General features: G+C 36.6%; 1 protein-coding gene across 2 annotated transcripts in view; it reads right to left on the minus strand.

Annotated features, from left to right (window-relative positions):
- Positions 1 to 24,021, minus strand: part of NUP54 (nucleoporin 54) — a 39,390-nt gene that overhangs the window by 12,761 nt on the left and 2,608 nt on the right. For both annotated transcript variants that reach the window (XM_059066872.2, XM_067035850.1), the window contains 8 exons: positions 22,541 to 22,624; positions 21,973 to 22,122; positions 14,217 to 14,443; positions 12,422 to 12,609; positions 11,488 to 11,684; positions 9,058 to 9,112; positions 8,535 to 8,628; positions 2,827 to 2,934 (listed from right to left, as the gene is read on the minus strand). In XM_059066872.2, coding sequence (XP_058922855.1) covers positions 2,827 to 2,934; positions 8,535 to 8,628; positions 9,058 to 9,112; positions 11,488 to 11,684; positions 12,422 to 12,609; positions 14,217 to 14,443; positions 21,973 to 22,122; positions 22,541 to 22,624 — 1,103 coding nt within the window. The remainder of the gene's footprint in view (positions 1 to 2,826; positions 2,935 to 8,534; positions 8,629 to 9,057; positions 9,113 to 11,487; positions 11,685 to 12,421; positions 12,610 to 14,216; positions 14,444 to 21,972; positions 22,123 to 22,540; positions 22,625 to 24,021) is intronic.

Here is a 24,021-nt window from a genome sequence, read left to right on the forward strand (position 1 = left end):
AGTATAAAGAAACACTGATTTTTGTACATTTACCTCATATTGAGCCATCTTGCCACATTAATTCTATAGTTTATTTCCTTGGGTTTTCTAGATATACAATCATGTTATCAGCAAAAACAGATGATCTCTTTTCAGTGTTTATACTAGTTAACTACCCTGCTCATTACATTTATGAAAACTTATATATTTTCCATGTGTTGCTATGATAAATTATGTTGATAGATATCCTGTTATAAAACCAACCCTCCATTCCTGACATAAACCTTACTCAAAGTATATTCCTTTAGAATTTGATAAATAGCTGGATTCTCTTTACTTATATTTCATTTAGAATTTTTGCATTTGTTTTCTTTGGTCAGATTTATTGAGGTATAATCCACATAAAACAAAATTGACCCTTTTTAGGTGGACAGTTCTATGTATTTGGACAAACACAAGTTACCATCACCACAGTCAAGATATAGAACATTTCCATCACCCCAGAAAGTTCCCTCCTGCCTCCTGTAGACTCCTCTCCCTTACCTTCTGCTCCTAGCAACTATTGATCTGTTACCCACCTCTAGTTATACCTTTTGCATGAATCATATAAATGGAATCATACCATATGTAGTCTTTCAGTCTGGCTTCTTTTGCTTAGCATAATTTGCATCTCTACTAGAATTTTCTGTTTATAAATTTTTGTTTTGGGGTACTAAAAACAGATGTAAAATGGTGCCACTGCTCTGAGAAACAATTTGGTAGTTCTTCAAAAAGTTGAACGTAAGAGTTACCACATGACCAAGGAATTCCCTTCCTAGGTTTATGTATCCAAGAGAAACAAAAGCATACATCCACACAAACACTTGTACACAAGCGTTAATAGCAACATTATTCAAACTAGCCAAAAAGTGGAAACAACCAAAATGTTTATCAATTGATGAATAAATTAAAATGTTGTATAATCATACAATGAAATATTATTCATCAATAAAAAGGAATGAAGTGCTGTTACATGCTACAACATGAATGAACCTTGAAAATATTATGCTATGTGAGAGAAAGCCAGTCAAAAAATACAACATACCATATGATTTCATTTATATGAAGTGTCCAAAGAGGCAAATCCATACAAACAGAAAGTGGTTGCCTAGGGCTGGGGGGGTTTGGGATGAAATGGGGAGTTGCTGCTAATGGGTATGGAGTTTTTTTGTGTGTGTGGTACGTGGGCCTCTCACTGTTGTGGCCTCTCCCATTGCAGAGCACAGGCTCCAGACGCACAGGCTCAGCGGCCATGGCTCACGGGCCCAGCCACTCTGCGGCATGTGGGATCTTCCCAGACCGGGGCACAATCCCATGTTCCCTGCATTGGCAGGCAGATTCTCAACCACTGCGCCACCAGGGAAGCCCTGGAGTTTGTGTTTAGAGTGATGAAAATGTTCTAAAACTGACTGTGGTGATGGTTGTACAGAACTATGAATATACTAAAAATCATTGAATTACATTAAACAGGTGAATTGTATGGTATGTGAATTATATCTCAATGAAACTTTAAAAAAATCGATATTTTTCATTTTGTCTGAAATAAAGTAACTTTGGAATTAGCTCTTTACTGGTTAGACGAAATTCATCAATGAAACTATCTGACCTTGGTGCTTTTTCCATGCTTGATCTTTAATAACTTTCCCAATTGCTTCTATAGTATTTGTCTATTTAAGATTTTTCGCTGTAGATCAATTTTGCTAGAAAATCATCTGTTTTCTCTAACTTTTCAGTTTACTGCTGTGAATTCCATTGCAGTATTTTCTTATTCTCTTGTGTATATCTGTGGTAATGTCTCCGTTCTCACTTCTAATTTTTCTATACCTTCTTCAGGCTCATGAGATGAGTCTTTTTTTCCTTCTTCAGACTGTTTCACCATTTTAATGGCCTTTTTTTTTTCTTAAATTATTTACTTATTTGGCTGTGCCGGGTCTTAGTTGCAGCGTGCAGAATCTTTTAGTTGCAGCATGTGGGATCTTTTAGTTGCAGCATGCGAACCCGTAGCTGCAGCATATGGAATATAGTTCCCTGACCAGGGATCAAACCCAGGCCCCCTGCATTGGGAACATGGAAGTCTTAGCCACTGGGCCACCAGGGAAGTCCCTTAATGGTCTTTTCAAAGAAACAGCTTTTCCATTTAATCTTTCTATTATGATTAATTTTTTTGTTTTACTTATTTCACTTTATCTTTATGTCTCTCTTATTGGTTTCTGTTGGCTTATCGATAGTATTTTTCTAACTTAAGATCAGTACTAAGTTCTTTACTTTTTGCATTTGTACTTTTAAAAATGAAGATTTTTTAAGGTTATAAATTGTCCTGAGTGCAGCTTTTGCTGTATCCCTTTGATTCTGCTATATGTTTGTTTTCATGATAATTTCAACTTTTGTCGCTATTCATTCTTTTACTTTCTCTTGTTAATTTGCAAGTTCTATTGTTTTTCATTCATTAACAGTTACACTCCCTTTTCTAGCACTCAAAATGAAAACTATTTTTCTACTATTTTTATGAAAACCAGATATTAATGATCTGATGCATAGTTTTCTTGCACCAAGATGATTTTTTTTCACTGCTTTCCCCCCACCGTCTCAATAAAATGCTAATTTTAGGATATTTTCACGTTCTTCACCCAGTCCTGTAAGATCTCTCCTCCAACCTCCAGGTTTTAATGAGAAAATTTGGTACTTTCAGTTTCAGACTATTATTGTTATTTCCTTTTAGTCTGTTTTTTTCTATTGCAAAAATCCATATTTAGCATTTCCATCATGTATACAGTCTTATAAATGTTGGAAAAAAGTCCAAATTACTACCTGTAAGGTTCTATGGGAAAGGTCCATGAGTTTCCTCTTGTATTGTGCAATTTTGGCCATAGTTGTAGTTTGATTCTTCTGTAATTCACCAATATCTTCAGATATGATCTGTTTTTTTAAAAAAAAATTTTTTAAGGTAAATCAAATATAGGTATCACAACTATTTATTAGGTTTACCTATATGCAAAAAATGAGCCTAAGATTCATCTTTCAAAATATAAACTCTTTTCCTTTAAATCTCCTTTTATATTTCTTCCTTTTGTACAGCTAAAAATTAAAAAGTACCATTCAAAATTTTCTTTAGAGCTCCAGAAAATTGTGACAAAGCAAAGTGTATAGAAAAATAATATACTTAAGAAATAATTAAGGAACTTGAAGTAATACTGTAGAACAGGGCCAACAACCAGGCCATTAATTGAAAAAGTTAAGATCTATAAAGTGACATGCAGGAGGGGCCTAAAATATAGTATATAGTCCAATATCAACTGTAACAGAATATTATGGAGGGATATGCTCACAGTGGAGGGGAAAAGGAAGGATATTAATTACACAACTGAAGACATTTTTATGTCTCTGGATCTTTGATTTGCTCTTTCCCTAGCCTGAAATCCTACTGTCCCACCTTATGAAAATCTTAACCGTACAGAGTGAGTTAAAATCCCATTTTATTATAGCTTCCCAATCAAAATTAACCCCATTATTCTTCCTATCATAATTAATCATTCTAAGACACTGGCTTATATTGAGATGTTATAAGTTAAGAGGGTAAGAAGATTGTACAAGACATATTTTAGCATGTCTGCCTACACATGTCACCTTTTAAGGAAACTTTACAATGCCAGGCCATGTTGAAGAGACAAAATTAGGTGACCATATTTTATATTATGTAACCCAGGCACCCTCCCCATCTCAGTTTTGAAAAGTTGGCAGGGCTTCTAGACAAAAAGAGTAATTATTCTTCTATACCAGCGATACTGAAAAAAAAGAGAAATGTTACCACTCCCAGTATTTATTGACAAACACTAAAACAGTCTAGGAATTAACCAAGAAAAAATGCCTATGATTTTTAAAGAGGTTATTTTAAAACTGTTACAAAGGACACAAGAGACCTCAATGAGTAAAGAAACAACATGTTCATGATGGAATAATTTAATATTATTACGATTCAATTATCTACAAATTATATATTTAATGCAATTCCAACTAAAATTCTAGCATTTTGACAAACTCATTCTAAAACTGTTATAGAATGAAGATCCATAAAGAGCTTAAAAATTTGAAAAGAACGAAGATTGGAGATTCACTCTACCACATATATTTAAGATATACTACAAAGCCATAAGAGTAAAAAAATGTGAAACTGATTTAAGAACAGACTACATCACATATATATGGGAACTTGGTTTGATAAATGCTTTGATAAATCATTGAGGAAAATAGCTTTTTTGTGAATGACATTGACCCACTATTTAGAAAAAGTTGGGTTCGTATCACTTAGTATATATAAAGTGAACTCCATGAGGACAGACTCAAATGTGAAAGGTTAAAGTCTAAAATAATAGAAAAAAAAAAGGAGACTCTAAGACCTTGGGTGAGGAATGAATTCTTAAGCAAATTCCCAAAAAAGAAAACACAAGGCCAAAATAAACCAATGGATATCATTACATTAAAATTAAGGTTTTCATAAACAACAAGATCCTACTGTATAGCACAGGGAACTATATTCAATATCCTGTGATAAACCATAATGGAAAAGAATATGAAAAACAATGTATATATATGTAAAACTGAATCACTTTGCTGTATAGTAGAAATCAACACAGCATTGTAAATCAACAACAACAACAAAATAAAGGTTTGCTGTTCAACTATGGACACTAAAGACAGAGTTAGCAGAGAGATGAGAAAAGGAGGAGATATTTAAAATGTTATAAACAGACTAGGGGTTAAAATCTATAATAAATAATAAACTCCTGAAATTCCAAAAGAAAAGATATGACGCCCAATAGAAAAACTGGACAAGATAGACTAGGTACATGCCATTCTATCTCTCCTGTTGAAGACAGCGGTAAAATGAACAGAATGCATGGGCAACTACCTGAGGACTCTGAAAAATGAAAAGTGGCAGGAGGAAGAAGACATGAATTTGAAGTACCACTGAACTAGTGGTGAGTTTACCATTATTTTCCTCTCTGGCAGCCCCCCAAGTTTGGTTTCAACACAGCCCCAAATCTGAAAGTTTTGGGCTGTGTTAAAACCCAGCTCTAGCTCTAGTGCAAGGAAATACATTATGGTATCTAGAAAAGAGTTTCTCAGTTTTAACACTATTAATTCAGGCCAGATAATTCTTTGTTGGAGTGCTACTGTTCTGTACACTGTAGGATACTTATCAGAATCCTGGCTTCTACCCACGAGATGCCTGTAGCATCCCCCCCAACCCTCCAGCTGTAACAACCAAAGAAGTCTCCAGATACTGCCAAATGTGTCCTGGGGGACAAAATCACCACCACCACAACCCCCAATGAGAACTACTGCCCTCGAGCAACCACTAAAAAAACTGAGAGTTGAAATGAGAATAAATTAAAAACAATACAAAAAAATATCCAAATAACCCAGAAGAATGCAAAAAAGAGGAAAGAGAGGAAGGAAAAACAGAGTGAACAGTTAACAATAAGATTGTAGGTCTAAATCTAAATTTTATGCTGTCTACAGAAAATGTACTTCAAATATAAACGTAGGTTAAAAGTAAAAGGATGGAGAAAGACATACCATACAAACACTAATCAAAAGAAAGCTAGAGGGCTTCCCTGGTGGCGCAGTGGTTGAGAGTCCGCCTGCCGATGCAGGAGACACGGGTTCGTGCCCTGGTCCGGGAAGATCCCACATGCCGCGGAGCAACTAAGCCCGTGAGCCATGGCCGCTGAGCCTGTGCGTCCGGAGCCTGTGCTCCGCAACGGGAGAGGCCACAGCAGTGAGAGGCCCGCATGCCGCAAAAAAAAAAAAAAAAAAAAAAAGAAAGCTAGAGTGGCTTTATGTTAATATCAGAGAAAGTAGACTTCTGAGCAAAGAGGATTCCCAGGGATAAAGAGGAACATTATGGAAGAATAAAAAGTATATATGCCAAAAAAAGTAACAATCCTAGATACTTAGGTACTTAGCAGCAAACCTTCAAAATATATGAAAGGAGAAAAAGACAAATCCACAATTGTAGCTGGAGACTTCAACTCTCCTCTTACAATAGAACTAGTAGACAGAAAAATCAGTAAGAATATAGAAAAACTGAACAATCTATCCAATGGATCTCATTGACATTAACAGAAAACTCCCAAGAATAGCAGAATCCACATTCTTTTCGTAGGCATGTAGGCATGTCGGTTAAAAACCTTTACAAAGTTAAGGACTTCCCTGGTGGCGCAGTGGTTAAGAATCTGCCTGCCAATTCAGGGGACATGGGTTCAAGTCCTAGTCCTGGAAGATCTCACATGCCATGGAACAACTAAGCCCATGCACCACAACTACTGAGCCTGTGCTCTAGAGCCTGCGAGCCACAACTACTGAGCCCGTGTGCCACAACTACTGAAGCCCATGCACTTGGAGCCCATGCTCCACAAAAAGAGAAGCCACCGCAGTGAGAAGCCCGCGCACCGCAACAAAGAGTAGACCCCGCTCACCACAACTAGAGAAAGCCCGCGTGCAGCAACGAAGACCCAGTGCAGCCAAAATAAATAAATAAATAAATTTATTTATTTAAAAAAACCTTTACAAAGTTAAAAGAATTGAAATCATACAAAGTTCTCTGACCATAACAGAATTAGACTAGATAATAATAGAGTAACAGAGTAATCTCCAGACACTTGAATATGAAACAAGTCTAAATAATCCATTAGTCAGAAAAATCCAATAGTCAAATAGAACACTCAAGGGAAATTAGAAAATATTTTTAATGAATCAAAGATGACACATAGAACATTATCAAAATTTGGGGGATTCAGATAAAGCAGCGCTTAGAAGGCAATTAATAGCATCAAATGCCCTTTTTAGAAATCTCAATAACCTAAGCTGCTACCTTAAAAAACTAGAAAAAGAAGAGAAAAACCCAAAGCAAACAGAATAAAGGAAATGGTTAAGAGCAAAAGGTTACAAAACTGTAAACAGAAAATCAGAAGAAAAAAACCAATGAAACCAAGAATTTGTTCTTTGAAAAGATCAATAAAATTGACAAACCTCTAGCAAGACTGATAAAAATAAAGAGAAATAATAGCTTCTTTGGCTTTACTTTGAAGAACTTTGGTCACACCCCATTCATAGTACTATGGACAACTCATTTTAAAAGTGATGCCAAATAAATTCAGTGTATCCAGCCTAAGATAATAAGGCCTGGATATCATGTCACATTTTTTAAAAATGCTGGAATTTTTAGCCAGAGAAAATACTACTAAAAAGGAAGAATGGGGCTTCCCTGGTGGCGCAGTGATTGAGAGTCTACCTGCCAATGCAGGGGACACGGGTTCGTGCCCCGGTCCAGGAGGATCCCACATGCTGCAGAGCAGCTGGGCCCGTGAGCCATGACCACTGGGCCTGTGCGTCCGGAGCCTCTGCTCCAGAACGGGAGAGGCCACAGCAGTGAGAGGCCCACGAACTGCCAAAAAAAAAAAAAAAGGAAGAATGATTATGAAATTCAAATACCTGCAGGGCTATCATAGGAGCACAGTGATTACCTACAAAACATGCCAGAGAAAACGGGTGTAAATTATAGCAAGGCAGATTCTGGGTCAATGTAAGAAAGAACTTGTATCAATTAGAGCTGACAATGAAATGGATTGCTTCATAAAACAGTGAGCTTTTCATTACTCAGAGTCCAAATGAATATCTAATGAGGAATTCCATATAAGAGAACATGGAGGTGACATCTAAGCACCTTTAGGCATTTGATTACCAAAGTCTACTTCATAAAATATTAAGTAGATTTAAGCATTCAATAATTTAAATTTGCTTCATTAACCTACAAATTATAATACACTATGACAACATAATCATAATTGTAGCCTTCATTTTCAAAAGTGTTTAATAAAATAATATGCATTCTCTGGCTGAAATTGAAAATAACAGTCTAATTAATCTGTTAAAGCCAACAATTCTGGGACTTCCCTGGTGGCACAGTGGTTAAGAATCCGCCTGCCAATGCAGGGGACACAGGTTCGAGCCCTGGTCCAGGAAGATACCACATGCCGTAAAGCAACTAAGTCCGTGCGCCACAGCTACTGAGCCTGTGTTCTAGAGCCCACGAGCCACAACTACTGAAGCCTGTGCACCTAGAGCCTGTGCTCCGCAAGAAGAGAAGCCACCGCAATGAGAAGACCATGCACCACAAAGAAGAGTAGCCCCACTTGCCGCAACTAGAGAAAGCCCGCACACAGCAACGAAGACCCAATGCAGCCAAAAATAAATAAATAAATAAATTTATATTATATTAAAAAAGCCAACAATTCTAAATTCATTGTTAAATTTACATGATTTAACATTGTTAGATTTACATGATTTTGGAGGCTCCATAATAAAGAAGTTATATAAAAGTGTAACTGTTAATTTGCAGTATATACTATACTATCTCCCCTATGACAGAACAGTAACTAAAAACACATGGTAAAAAGAAGGGTCTGTAACCCCTATACTACTCCTAGGGCCAGAGAAGGAAGCTAGATTCTTACATCTAATCTGGTCTGATGCTGCTTAGTCATCTGATCTTGAACCTTCAGTCTTCGAAGAAGTTCTTTGAAACCCACCATTGGTACAGGAATTAACCTGAAGAAATACAAGTGGTCAATTTTCAGACCTAAACCTATTATTACAAAATACACGGTAAGGTTTTCATAATAACACCCATGTAATTTCACTATATTTCTAGGGTTCAAAGGGTTCATATGACTATGAAATCAACAATGTTACACCACAGAGATATCATCTAACCTCCTTATTTTATGAATGAGGAAATACAGTTTGTTCAAAAACGGCATTATTAAATGCAAATATATAATTAGAGCACTAGTAGTCAGATTTTAATGTTTTTACCACACTATGCTGCTTTAACATAATCAACATTCTTTAAAAAGCAATGAAAAGGAAAATAAACTCACCTCGAATGTAAGAATTATAGTTAACAGCTTGCATTTGTTTGCTTCCCTGGTAGTAAATATTAGTTCTTATATGAAAGCAAGATGAAAATACACTTACTTTTCAGAATCAGGGTTATCCACCTTGGCTTGTTCCCAGATTATTGGATCAACACCTACCACAAAGAAGAAATATTTTTTTCTGAAAGGAACTATTTTCCATTTTTATAATATTTGTATGGGGAAAGCCCTGCTAAAGTAAGACACAAAACCTAGAAGCTGTAATGAAAAATTATTGTCAAATATGACCACCACAACAAAAAATTGTAGGATAAAGCTAAAAAAAAAAAAAAAAAAAAAAGGACTTGAAAGCAAATATCTATAACCTATAGGGTAATAGATTACCCTCCAGAATATAGAAAGAGCTCCTCTAAATCAGAAAGACAAAAAATTTAACAGAAAATGGGCAAACGACATGAATAGGTAATTCACAAAATTATAAACATGGAACTAATAAACATACAAAAAGTAGTCAACTTTAGTAGTAATCAGGGAAATGCAAATGAAAATAAGTATTAATTTTTGCCATCAGAGTGGCAAAATTAAAGACTGATAATCTCCATTTTTGGCAAAAATAGAGCAGAATGAGAAAACATTAGAAAAATTAAAAATATGAGGAAACGTAATACATTCCTGTTATGAATGTAAATGGTAGAACTTCCCCTCGAGAGCCATTTGGCAGTTCTAACAATATGTTATGTACAGTCATCCCTCTGGCATCCACAGAGGATAGGGTTCAGGCCCACCCCACTCCTTGGGGATGCTCAAGTCCCTTGTAAAAAAATAGTGTAGTATTTGCATATAATCTACACCCATCCTACCATACACTTTAAATCATTTGCAGGTTACTTATAATATCTAATACAATGTAAATGCTTTGTAAATAGCTGTCAAGGCGCAGCAATTCAAATTTTGTTTTTTGGAACTTCATAAAATCTTTTTCTCCTATTTTGGAGCTGTGGTTAGTTGAATGTGCAAATGCAGAACCTGCAGATGTGGAACTCCCAGATACAGAGGGCTGACTGTATACATAATCTTGACTCAAAAATTTCAGTACCAGAGATTATTTTTTTTTTTTTTTTTTTTTTTTTTTTTTTTTTGCGGTACGCGGGCCTCTCACTGTTGTGGTCTCTCCCGTTGCGGAGCACAGGCTCCCAACGCGCAGGCTCAGTGGCCATGGCTCACGGGCCCAGCGGCTCCGCGGCATGTGGGATCTTCCCGGACCCGGGCACGAACCCGTGTCTCCTGCATCGGCAGGCGGATTCTCAACCACTGCGCCACCAGGGAAGCCCCAGAGATTATTTTAAAAAAATACATGCTTATGTGTTCTAAGACATATTTACAAGGATGTTAATTGTTGCATAGTTTATAATAGTAAAAGGTAGAAACAACTTAGAGGTTAAATTCAGTAAGGTATATCCACAGTATTCCACGCAGCTTTTAAAAAGAATAAGATTGGGCTTCCCTGGTGGCGCAGTGGTTGAGAATCCGCCTGCCGATGCAGGGGACACGGGTTCGTGCCCCGGTCTGGGAAGATCCCACATGCCGCGGAGCGGCTGGGCCCGTGAGCCATGGCCGCTGAGCCTGAGCGTCCGGAGCCTGTGCTCCACAACGGGAGAGGCCACAACAGTGAGGCCCGCATACCACAAAAAAAAAAAAAAATAAAAAAAAAAAAATAATAAAAAGAATAAGATTTATCTTTATGTACTGACATGGAAAATACTAAGAAATACTATAAGTAAAAAGGCAGGTTGCAGTAAATGTATAGTGCAGAATACTTTTTTGAAGGACTTAGTATACATATGCTTACATTAAAATTACAGATACAGGATTAATAAAGTTCAATAAATTATTGATAATAGTTACTTCTATGGAAGAGAAGTAAAGATCACACAGTCAATCTAGAAACTTTTATGGTGAGAACACATTCAGGTTTTACTTGAATACTTAGTTAAAATAAGAGATAAGCTAGGGCTTCCCTGGTGGCGCAGTGGTTGAGAATCCGCCTGCCGATGCAGGGGACACGGGTTCATGCCCCGGTCTGGGAGGATCCCACATGCCGCGGAGCGGCTGGGCTCGTGAGCCACGGCCGCTGAGCCTGCGCGTCCGGAGCCTGCGCGTCCGGAGCCTGTGCTCCGCAACGGGAGAGGCCACAACAGTGAGAGGCCCGCATACCACAAAAAAAAAAAAAGAGATAAGCTAGACAAAAATAAAATACTAAGATTACATTGTCTTTGGGTAGATGGAGTATGGACTATTTTTCTTTAGTTCATCATTGCCCACATTTCTAACAAACATATTAGCTATATAATAGAAAAAACTAAATGAATGAATACAATAAAAACATTCAAAACTATGTCCCAAATAAGCAGACACAATAAGCTGACACTGATGTTATTAATATTAATAACCAAGCAACACCTCCAAAAATAGAGGAAGCATGTATTTCTAAATTTTTCATTTCCTCAACTCCATGACTCTGGAAACATACCAGCAGGAGGATTCTGTAAAAGCTGTTTGATCTGTGCAGGAGAAAGTTCTGTTCTAGTCATAGAAAGGGTTACACCAAGTTGCTGCAACTGTGTTTTTATATTGGTTTGTTCAAAATGGGCATATAGTGTTGTAGCTGGAACTCTTCTTGAAGTACCATTTGGAGAACGCTCAACAACATAAATGACAACTTCTGTCCTGGGGGAAAGATAACCAAGTTATAAAATATGGAGCACATAACTTACAGCCACAAATATCAATGCAGCATGTGATTTTAGAAGGGTGCTAGCTGAATTCAGAAGCACCCTTCTAAATTAAAGGGTGCTAAATAAAGTTAAAATGAGGTAGGCAAGTAAGATATTATTTATAAAAGGTATGCTTAGCTGCAAAGTCCTATGTAAATGTTATTTTTTTTTCCCCAGAATTGAGAAGTACTTTGGAGATTCCATTGAAGTTTATGGGTTGCTTCATTGCAACTTAGTCCAAAAAGTAAAATCTGATTTCAGTTATTGTATCTCACTGATAACAATAAATCTTCTAACCCAAGATATCCTAAAGCAAATGTCTTGCCACTAAGCATGATAATTATACATAGGACAAGGGAAGTTAATCATATTTATCCATGAATGAACATGTACAGTAATCAGTTAAAACATTCCAATGTCTTTGTGGCCCCTAATTTGCACACAGCCATAATTAAGTTTCCTCCTGTTTCTGAATGAGAAATCTAAGAAATTACTAGCATCTAATAAGAAACCCAAGATTAAGAAAAAAGCTTTTAAACAAATGCTTCTATAAATACTGAAGAATCACTAGCTGAGAAATATTCTGCTTTGAGATTTAATTTGTGCTTTAGAAACAAAAACACTGTTGATCACTCTCTTTGGACCAAGGCATACAGAAATAAATATATAGTATATTTAATGTATACTTACTGATCATCTGGCAATGTTTTAATACCCTCTACATTTACAGTAAGGGTCTGGTTTCCTCCCAAAACTTTATGCAATGATTCTACCAACTGCTGTTGCTGGCTTCGAATATCTGTTTCTTTTTTGTTGAAAACTAAAACCACTAGCCCATCTTCATCTTTATTATTGGGCATACAACTATAACCTACTGCCTGTGGAATGACAAAACAAACGATATCAAAAACATGTACAGATCTCAAACCACGTGTTTAATATTAACAGCTTAACATCTGCTAAAACAGGGAAGGAAAATAGCTTAATGTCTGGTAATGAAGGGAATATGTAATGATTCTTTCCACAACTCTGTGCCCAAGAGGTCACACAATTATATAGAGAAACTTTCTAACCCAAGAATAACATAAACTTAGAGAGAGAAATTAAAATTTCCTCTTCCACAGAGTAACTAAATAGCTTTTTCCTCTGAAAAACTTTGATATCCATCATTGTTGGGTGTTTCGGAACACTGTGGAAACAACTCTGCATGCCATAAAAATGACTGCAAAAGTCATGGACCAAAATGTAATTTACTTTATTATATATCTGACTCATGGAATCTTAAGCTAAGTTTATATCAAGATATATAAAGAAATGTTTACCAAATAAATACTTTTAAAGTACCATAATAACACTGTCAACTTATAAATGCTATAAACAATGTCTACATTATTTTATGGTTTCATGTAACACAAAACTTTATGAAACAGGTTAGTTTTTTTTACATATATTAAATGACAAACTATACCTTTCTAAAGAATTACTCTTAGACAGAAGCCTTTTTTCTCTTTTATCACCACTTATAATGCAACTTTAAAAAAGAATTTAAATTCACTCTGTATTAGTTCATTATGCATTTTACCATATGTATATTAATATATCAATTAAAAAAGAAAAAAATTAAATTGTTATATTCAACCTATGTCTACTATATACCTCTTAGTCACTACACAAAAGTATTAAAATTTCAACTATATACACTCAAAAGGTATACTGTCTTTTTGTAGAGTGATGAGATAAAGAGATATTCCCTAACAAGATAGGTTAGTCACTTTCTGTTGTTTAACCATGTTCAATGGTCTGATCCTCAGCCTTGCAACTCCAAACACCAGCCTATGTACACATTGATTAGGTTTAAGAGACTGACATAGGCCAACAAAACTTAAAAGAGGCTGACGTATAAACTGGATTGAAATACGTTAATTTTTTAATGAAAAATACATCACCAAGTTGACCTAAATCTCACTGGCTGATAGGTAGAATCTCTGAGAAGTTAAATTCAAATGAGAAAGTTGTTTGGTAGGCATGGAATCAGAGCAAAGAAAACATACTATGTTGCTGTAGTACTGGCTTTGGCAGTCACCTATAATAGTGACAACATATACATGCCAAGCAGAAGAGTTACTCTGATATGCTGGTTAGGGTGTACTTTCCAGGACAATATTAGATGAAAACCACTAAATTCTAGTTTTGGGTCTCCCCTTTATAGGTGCCAAACAGACCATTTCCCCTCTGTTAACATTTTTTCCTGCTATAAATTACATTCTAGTCACACCTTCCGTCATATTCTAGTCATCTCAATCACACATATGTAAGAAATCACTTCAATTTTATAGTTTCTGTACTTTTAAAACGAAAGTGTTACTGTACCATGTTCAAGAAGTACTAAAAAACCAAGCAATTGTTTTCTTAGTATTATTTTAATCCAAATATCACATTTCCTCGTATACTCTTCAAAAGTGAAGATCAAAAGCGGTATTAATACCTTAAAACGGCAAAATGGGTTTTCTTGTGTGAATTCCACTGGTGGAATGTTACTGTTGAAATATCCTTTTCCTGTTCCCCAAAAGGCCTGTAGTTGATTCCATTTTGCCAAAATAGCATCTCTCTCATCTCCCAGTAGTGTTGGAGCAGAAAGAGCACTTGCAGTATTTATCAGTTGGTTGGACTGGGCAGGAGCTTGTGTAGGCTGGCTGAAGAGACCACCTAATGCTAAAAATGTACCCCAAAATTAGTTTTTCAAAAAAAGAATCAATCAATTCAGGTCCTAGACATGGTAAGCAGAATAATATCCCCCGCCCCAAGAGATCCACATCCTAATCCCCAGAACCTGTAAATATGTTACCTTGTACAGCAAAAAGGACTTTGCAGATGTGATTAAATTAACTAAACTGAGATTATCCTGGATTATCAGAGTGGGTTCAACATAATATAAGGGCTCTTTAAAAGGGAAGAGGGAGGTCAGAGTCAAAGTGAGATTTGAAGATGCTATGCCGCTGGCTTTGAAGACGGAGGAAGGAGCTATATAAGCTAAGAAATGGAGACTCTAGAAGCTGGACAAGGCAATGTCCAAGGATGTGGATGGATTCTCCCCACAGCCTCCAGAAGTAACACAGTCCTATCAACACCTTGATTTTAGCTCAGTGAAATTTAGTTCTGGATTTCTGATCTCCAGAACTGTAAGGTAATATGTCTTAAGTCATTAAGTTTGTGACGCTTTGTTATGGCAATAATAGGAAAGTAATATGCTAGAACAATCCTTATAATGTTAAACTTGCATTTCTGATATCATCTTAATACAATTAATTCCATTAAACACAATTTAGATCCATGACATTAATATTAGACCCACACCGAAAAAAGGGTAAAGTCTGTGAAGTTGCAGAATTTTTTTTTAAACAACCTTTACTACTGTTATATTTGTATAATATATACAAATTCGAGGATACAAAATAAGCAAAAAGAATCATTATATCAATGTTAGCAAAAAGAATCATATCAATGTTATGTCAATATCAGCTTAATAAACAATTTCCTTCTCTTAGTGCAAAGAAATATATAGTAAAAAAAACAACAAATGGGCAAATCCTAAGCTAAAGCTTTAGCTGGCTGTGTAACTTTGGACAAGTTACTTATTCTGTGTTAAAATTTCTCCAATAAAAGAAGGGCTGAGTTGTTAGATCAGATCAGTATTTCCAAAGTGCTAGATAAGTAAATAACCTTGGTACATGAAATTATTTTGTCAAGCAACAGTTGAGTCACCAGATGGACTAAATCATACGACAAAAACTTCTCTTTTAATTATCTGATTATATATATTTTTAAAGTCTCAGTTTGGTGCTAGTTATGACTTTAATGTCTCGTGTCATCACTTATCTCACTTTTTAACAAAAGGGAGAACAAATCTAAGACTAGGAGCTTAAAGCAAAGGTATCTAGCTAGAATTTATTAACACTATTATATTTTCTGTGGACTTAAGTTCAATTATTGTTTCTGTATAAAGAAACAATAGCTATAGCAAGTGATACTGGTTTTCCATTGATAGCAATACTTTGGATTTTCCTTTCAAAATAAACATATTTAATGTTTAAAAGTAAATTGATTTAAAGAAAATTCTCTAATAATAAAATGGTATGTAGATAAAAGAAAAATCATGAATACCAAAATGACCTGAGTCTTAGGACCACTATATTAGATGAAATTTTAGTTTTCTTTCAGATTTAAAGATTGCAAGTACCACAAGGCCAATGGGGCTTCTACAGGGCTAGAGAGGGGCTGCTGTTACCCTCAATGTGAGTATTATTAATTCCCAAATGGGCATTTATGAAAATGGTAAAGAAGTGGATTAGAAGCCAGAAGACTTGAATCCTGATTTGCTATATGCTCACTCTGTAGCTTCAGACAAGAAATTCCTAGGTTTTATCTCCCTCAAATTTTAAATAAGATTAACAAACTATCATCTATACTAATTTACACTTCACACTAGATTCCAACCACACTAGTCTACTCAGAGCTCACTAGCTGGAAGGCATTTGAGAAACGCAAATAACAAAATCCAACAGACGCTTTTAAAGCCTTAGCATATTAGATTTCTCACACCTTTCTACCTTCTCAGGCCCTCATGCTGTTGATTATTCATTCCTTCAATCCTCAAAGAAAATCTTCAACTTTCACTGAATACACATCCTTCTTGAAAAACTCTTCTCCCTTAGATTTCCTGACAATCTCCTGGTTTTATACATCATACATATATACATACATGCATATTTTCATTCATTCATTCACCATGCATTCATTCAACAAATATTTACTGAGTACCCCTTAAGTGTCAGACATAGAGGCAAACACTAAAGATATGGTGGTAAACAAGACTGGTTCTTTAAACAAACTGAGCATATCAAACAAATATTAACAGTTGTGATAAGTGCGTTGAAGTAGAGGCTCTGAGAATCCTAAATGAGGGAGCTAATCAAGCTTGGGGCAGGAGGGTTAAGAGAAGGCTGTCCCATAAGAACTTCAGCTAAGGTCTAAAGGAAGTAGTCAGCCAGGCCATGGGGTAGCATCAAAGAACAGCATGTGCAAAATCTCTGTGTCAAAAGGGAGGGGAAGATGAGCTGGCAAAAGGAATATGGAGTACTAAACAATAGGGTAAGAGAAAAAAAAGACCAGACTATGATTGAAGTTGAGGGCTCACATTGGCCAAAAATGTGACAATTTGAGCATCAAAAAGAATAATGAATGCATCCAACTCAAACACATTCAATTTATTAAATCTCATGCATTCAAAATGATAATTTTTAAAAGTAAAAATCAAAAATTCAGAAAAATCTCAACACCTTGGACACCAATGGAAATAATTATAAGGCCACCAACAACTTCTTACAAAAACTGTCAGTCAAAAAGAAAGAACTTATCCTGCCTTTCCGATACAGATTCCATTTCAGGGTGACCAAGCAGTCTTGGGGGGATGAAGAAAAACTTTTACAGAAGACTTTCAGTGTGGAAGAGAGGGCAGAATTAGAAAATCACTAACTCCTAATTTTGCAACTCCTAATAAAATAACTGATTGAGACAATGACCATCAATGAATGAAACCGTTAGGTTAAAGACTGATGGGGAACTTTACAAGACAGACTGGCTCTCACCACCTGAACCCACTGATCAATCTTTGCATCTCTAAAAGAGATGGCCTCATAATATGATACAATAGGAAGCATACAGCACCACCCGCAAAGTATTCATGCCAAAAAGTCAAACTTAAATCTAATAAAGTACCTGAAAGTAACTTCATTTACCAGAAATATGGGGCATAAAGTCAAATGATTCTACAAGGAAACAAACAAATCTAGATTGGGGGATATTTCACAGGACAACTGGACCAGTTTCTGTAACAATTCATGAGTGGGGTTAAAAAAAACCCAAGCAGGGAATGAATTCTCTATACTAAAAAGAAGCTTAAGAGACATAACATGTGGACCTTGTTTAAATCATGATTCAAATAAACCAACTAAAGAAAACTTTACTGAGACATACGGGGAAATCTGATTAAGGATGATACCAAGGAATTAGTAATTGTGAGTTGGAATGGCTCCATGTTTTTAAAGACAGAAGCACAATAAAGCAGTAAAGTAAGGGTGAAATGACATGTTTGGGATTTGCTTTAAAGTACTGATACTTAAGCAATTCAAAAAAAAAGGAGGGGGGGAGGAAGGAGGATATAGATAAAACAAATGTGGCAAGTTCTGACTTATGTTGAATCTACTTGGTACAACATGGGGTCATTTTACTATTTTTGTGTTAGAATTTTTCACAATTAAAGAACAGTGGATGTTCACTGGATTTGAGATGATTAATGACCATAACTATTTGACTGGATAAAGAAAGTAGAAAACAGATTAGTGTAGGCTAAGAGGTAACAGAAGACAGCAGCAGGGGATCCCATTCTTCTATATCTATTTCAAGTAGTTTATGAAGGGGAGAAGAGAGTGATAGCAAGAGATAACTGAAGTGAGATGTGAAATTAAAGTAGTTTTATTTTTTTGTTTCTGTTTTAAGAAAAAAGAAACTTCAGACATTGAAACATGAATGAGAATAATCCTCGGATATAGAAGCTGAAGACTTTGTTTTTGGTGGGGGGTGAGAGGTGGAATGGGGTGGGGGTCTGCTGGGAAAAATAATCAACAGCACAAGGAGCTCCAGAAGGTGGGAGGATATGAGATCCAGAGCACGGGTGAAAAGAGAAAAGGATGGGTTACAGCGGTAGGTAGATAAATAAGATTCGGTAGTGGGCAACTGAAGGAATTACAAGGAGGGATTCTATATTCTCTTTGAAGCAGAGGTCAAGGCCATCTACTAAAAGTGAGAACAGAGAACTTTGAGATTTGAAGAGAATAAAGGTTTAAAATAACTTACAGAAAGTGGGAGATAAATTTGAAAATAAAAACTTAACAGGATTACCAGGCAATGTTGAGGCCCCAACTTGGGTTGGTGATTAAGAATTTAGAGATTCAATCTTCCATACTGTATGATTTTCTCAAGCAGTATCTAGACAGACAGTTGGGCTTACACAGGCTTGGGGTTGTTTTTCCCAGCAGACATGATACAAGGATAAGGAAGTTTAGCATATTGGCAAGAGTGACTGAAATGGAAGGACAAGGGCTCTAAGCTAATTAGAAAGGACAGTGAGACAGGAAGGAGCTGATGGAAGAGCAGAAAGTGTCAGTGTTCTAAGATCCTAATGAGGTCTAAGAACAGCTATGTTGGAAGTGGTTGAAAAGGCAGGCTAAAAGAGCAATAGGTTGTGGGATGTTTGATTATGGATTATTATTGATGATTGGAATTAGATTATTGATTGAATATGGAATTAGAACAGTTTCAGATGTTGCCAAAGTCCAAGGTAAGAATTGTGGCTAAAATGGAATGGAGAAGGTCTTTGGAATAAAAGGTAGATGGTATGGCCATCTGAGTACATAGCCATGTGAATGCTAAAATAACCCAGATTGATAGTACAAGTTGGAAAGAAAAGCAGGACTCAGAGCCAGCTGCCAAAGTGTTCAATGAACAAAAGGTACTGTCCAGGAAATCAGCAGATAACAGAGATTAGACATATCAGAGATGGTGTAACCAGACAGCAAGCACCTCATACAAGCAGGAGTTTTTAAAAATGAGGCAAAAGCTCCACAATCTTTGCAGATGAAACTCAAACTCCTTTCAACAGCAGGTCCCAAATTCATCACGCCGTGCCATGCATTCGTGCCTCTGTCACCGTTATTCCCTCTGCCTGGAATACACGTTTCTGACTTTATCCAACTGGCTAATTCCCTTAAGATTCAACTCTTCCTCTACATTCCAAAGCACCTTGGATGGGTCTATTTTAGTGCTTTCACACATATATACTTTTTATAATTGAATATTTATTATTCTATCTAATTGGATGTTTGTTATTCTATCTCCTTATAGACTATGAGCAACCTTATATATCCGGTACATATACCTTATATACCCAGTGCCTGACATAAAACATACACTCAGCAGAAGGAGCCCTTTTCATTCTGAAAATGAACAGAACCAGATTCAAATTCCCGTTTTTCCTAACAAGAGTAAGCACAACTATAATAACTTCTAGTTAAAGAGACTTTATGTCAAGAAACAAAGAAAAAACTTCATTTTTCCTTTCTTCTCCTTAACTACTTGGATTTCCATCAAACTTTCTATTGTTGCAGGAGGACAGTAAGAAAGATATAATTGTAACACCAGAAAGAATAATTCTATTATCTTCATCCTACTGGTTAGATAATTCTTGAAATTCATGTTTAATACGTTACTAATCGTCAATGACTGAGTAGGGTGAATTTCAGCCAATCAATCAACTTACCTAAGAAAAATGAAACAAAAGTGATTTTAAGAGGTAGCAAACTATGGAAAAGCAAAAGGAGCATTACAAAGGAAGGAGAGGAACTTGAATTTATGTTCCTATACTACATCTTGGAAGATATATGGAAAAGTCACAATTTTCTCAGTTACCTCTCTTCACCTATAAAATGGAGGTAACAAGAGTTCTATTTCATAGAGTTCTTGTGGTAATTAAATAAACTAATCCATACAAGATAACCCTGGAACATACTGCCACACCAGCTAGTAAGGAAGCTATCAAAGACTAATTCTACACATCTGAAAGGACCTGGGAACCAACCTGAAGAGGCTTACACTGGCCAAAAATGGAACAATTTAAACATAAATATGGAAAACTGCAATGGACTGAAAAATATCAAATAATTTAAATACTTGAATTCCTGACATAAAAAAAAATTGGTTACCTTTGGAGAATGATAGGGAACCAACTCTTTATTTTGAAAGCTAAGAATAAAGGGAAAGAATCAACCAAATAGTGGATGAGGTAAAGTTTCTCTTTATAGAAGTATTTCAACAAATAAATGACAAAGGAATCAGATGGTTGTAATAATACCTTTTTTTTTTTGGCGGGACGCGGGCCTCTCACTGCTGTGGCCTCTCCCGTTGTGGAGCACAGACTCTGGACGCGCAGGCTCAGCGGCCATGGCTCACGGGCCCAGCTGCTCTGTGGCACTTGGGATCTTCCCGGACCGGGCACGAACCCGTGTCCCCTGCATCGGCAGGCAGACTCCCAACCACTGTGCCACAAGAAAGCCCTGGAATAATACCATTTTACAACCTCTAATGAATTAATGGATCTAGGTAATGATCACCAATGGCTGCTGCTAACATCACAAAAAAATAGAGAATCAGACATTATATGCCTCTTGATAAAAATACAACACTACCAGGCTTCCCTGGTGGTGCAGTGGTTAAGAGTCCGCCTGCCGATGAGTTCATGCCCCGGTCCGGGAGGATCCTACATGCCGCGGAGCGGCTGGGCCCGTGAGCCATGGCCGCTGAGCCTGCGCGTCCGGAGCCTGCGCTCTGCAACGGGAGAGGCCAGAGCAGTGAGAGGCCCGTGTACCAAAAAAAAAAAAAAAAAACAAACATAAAACAAAACACTACCTATAAAGTAGTCTTGCAAACAAACAAAAACCTGAACTATCAACATAAATAAGCCCCTAGATCCAACCCAATTTACAAGAAATACAGACAAAGGGATATGCTTAACTATACAATAGGAATGCAATCAGTAAAGTTCTGACTAACAACCTCTACAGGACAAATGATCTGATTTCAACAAATTGAAAAATAAATAAAAAAGAAAGAGCTTAAAGGGGAACTTACAGAGATTTAAGACAAATGAAACTAAACAATACAAGACAAAACCATAAAGAAAAGAAAGGAGGTGATCAACACAAAAGGCAAAACTGTATTTCCTCTGATGGGGAAGTGACTAGGAGGAAAATGTGGTGGGCTTCTGAAGTGGCTGGCCAGGATCTACCTCCTCACATGGGTAGTGGTTACAATGGCGTTCATCTTATATACAATTCACGAAGCTGTACTTCTGTGCTGCTTTCTGTATTTGTGTTATTTTTATCAACAACAACAACAAATTTTAAAGGAATGATACTAAACACAGAGGCCTTATAATCAGAATCATGCCAATCTGTCTCTTCCCCAGGTGCTATCGTCATATATAAACACAAGAAGTAGCTTTTGGAATACTTTATAATTCCTCCAAAAAAAAAAAAGATATCCACTAAAGTGTTCTCAACAGTGCACTCAACAATGTTGGCTACATTGTTATGGCTTTATATCTGAAAATGAAAACCTCTTATACTTACTAGTTTGTTGCTGCTGCTGCTGCTGTGTATGAAATCCTCCAAATCCAAGTCCAGTTCCCAAACCAGTACCTAAACCAGTACTAGTTCCAGCTGTTGTGCCAAAGCCAGTGCCAAATCCAAAACCTTTGTTCTGAGCACCACCGAAGAGTCCTTTGAATGAAAAATTTAAATTGTTTAACGTAAAAAAAAAAAAAGCTGACTTGTAGCTCATTTGCTTCTACAAATAAATGATATAAGAGGTCCTCTTGGGCCTCCCTTTTGGTGCAGTGGTTAAGAATCCACCTGCCAATGCAGAGGACACGGGTTCGAGCCCTAATCCGGTAAGATCCCACATGCCGTGGAGCAACTAAGCCCGTGCACCACAACTACTGAGCCTGCGCTCTAGAGCCCGCGAGCCACATCTATTGATCCTGTGCTCTGCAACAAGAGAAGCCACCGCAATGAGAATCCCGCGCACGGCAACGAAGAGTAGCCCCAGCTCACCACAACCAGAGAAAGCCTGCACACAGCAACGAGGACCCAACGGAGCCAAAATAAAATAAAATTTAAAAAAAAGATGTCCTCTTACCAGTAGTGCCCGTGTTAGCTGGAGCAGAAAAGCTGAATGCAGAACCTGCTGTTGTAGACGGTGTCCCAAATCCACTAAACCCACCTAATTAAAAAAGGATAAATAAAATAGCAAGGAAGAATCTTTTGTATACATGAGGTAATTTCCTTTTCAAATTACATGATAAGCAATTGCTCTATATAAAGACAAAATATATTGGTCTAACTTTTCCTTTCTCTACTTTAACGTCAATTTTTAAAAAACTACACTACTAATCAAGAAGTCAATATGTTGCAAGAAATGAGCTGCTAAGTATTTAAAGTAGAAATACCACAATGCAATATATACCTTTCGACTGAAGAGGTGATTAAGCTACAGCTGAGTAAACATGTTAATAAGCCTACTGCCATAGTGTTGCTAAAATGACTGTACTTTTACATCAGGGGTTGCAAATTCAAATGCCTACAAGATACAGGCTGATAACATTCATGAATGAAATAGACTAGGTGTTTATTGACTGCCAGAAGATCAGTGTGAACAGTTTTTTTTAAACGGCAGCAGTTCCTAAATTCCAGCAAATTACTGCTGCAGGAGAATTTAGTAGAGCACAGGCTTTAGAATTTAGTAGCAGTAGTTTAGTAGTGTTATATATTCCCATTTTTCCCGAGAAATAGAAAATCTAGATTTTCCGTGTGAAATTTACACAATTTTAAACCTGAAGTCAATTGATTATTTTTGCAACTAATTCAAATATTTTTAAAACAGTGTGACAAACAGATCATACTGGCAGACTGTGCTGCCAGTTTGCAACCCTGGCTTCAGTGAATTAATTTATACTCTACTTTAGCTTATATTTCAACTTAGTCTCCATCAAGACTGAGCAACTTTTCAAATGAAACATACCAATATACTGACTCTTATATTGGTATGTAAACAAGAATGTGTTTCGTGAAGAGATAAGGGGGAAAAAAAAATCACAAGGCAGCAGTGGCCGGCAAGGAGAGCAGAGCTATCACAGGGCTCTGCGCCACAACACTGACAGATGCACAGATTTCACTTTTAGATAAAACTAGAGACGGAATTAATCTTAACCATATCGAAGCTGACATATGAATGGAATGGAATTCTGGCCAATACACAATGGCTTTTCTCCCCTTACTGTCAGTCTTTACCTGATTACCAATGTGGTGTCAAAAAAGACTTTTAAGACAAATGTTTGAACCATTAGCGCTGAGTTATGCTGCAGACTCTCTGGGATTCTAACTTTTAGTCTCATATATTTCTGGCATAAGAGACGGAGATTCATCAATATTGTAACATAAAGGATATAAGAAGGAAAAAAGCCCAACCCACTGATAGTCATCATATGACTCTGACTTGGAAAATTACTCAAGAATAGACTACATGTTGCAAGCAGGCACAACCAAATACTCTGTTTACTTGTAGGTTCTACTGCAGTACTGCAAACTGTAAACATTTTGATAAAAATCACCTAAAGTACT

This window comes from Kogia breviceps, chromosome 6 (assembly GCF_026419965.1).
Source record: "Kogia breviceps isolate mKogBre1 chromosome 6, mKogBre1 haplotype 1, whole genome shotgun sequence".
In the NCBI taxonomy this organism is placed as follows: Eukaryota; Metazoa; Chordata; class Mammalia; order Artiodactyla; family Physeteridae; genus Kogia; species Kogia breviceps.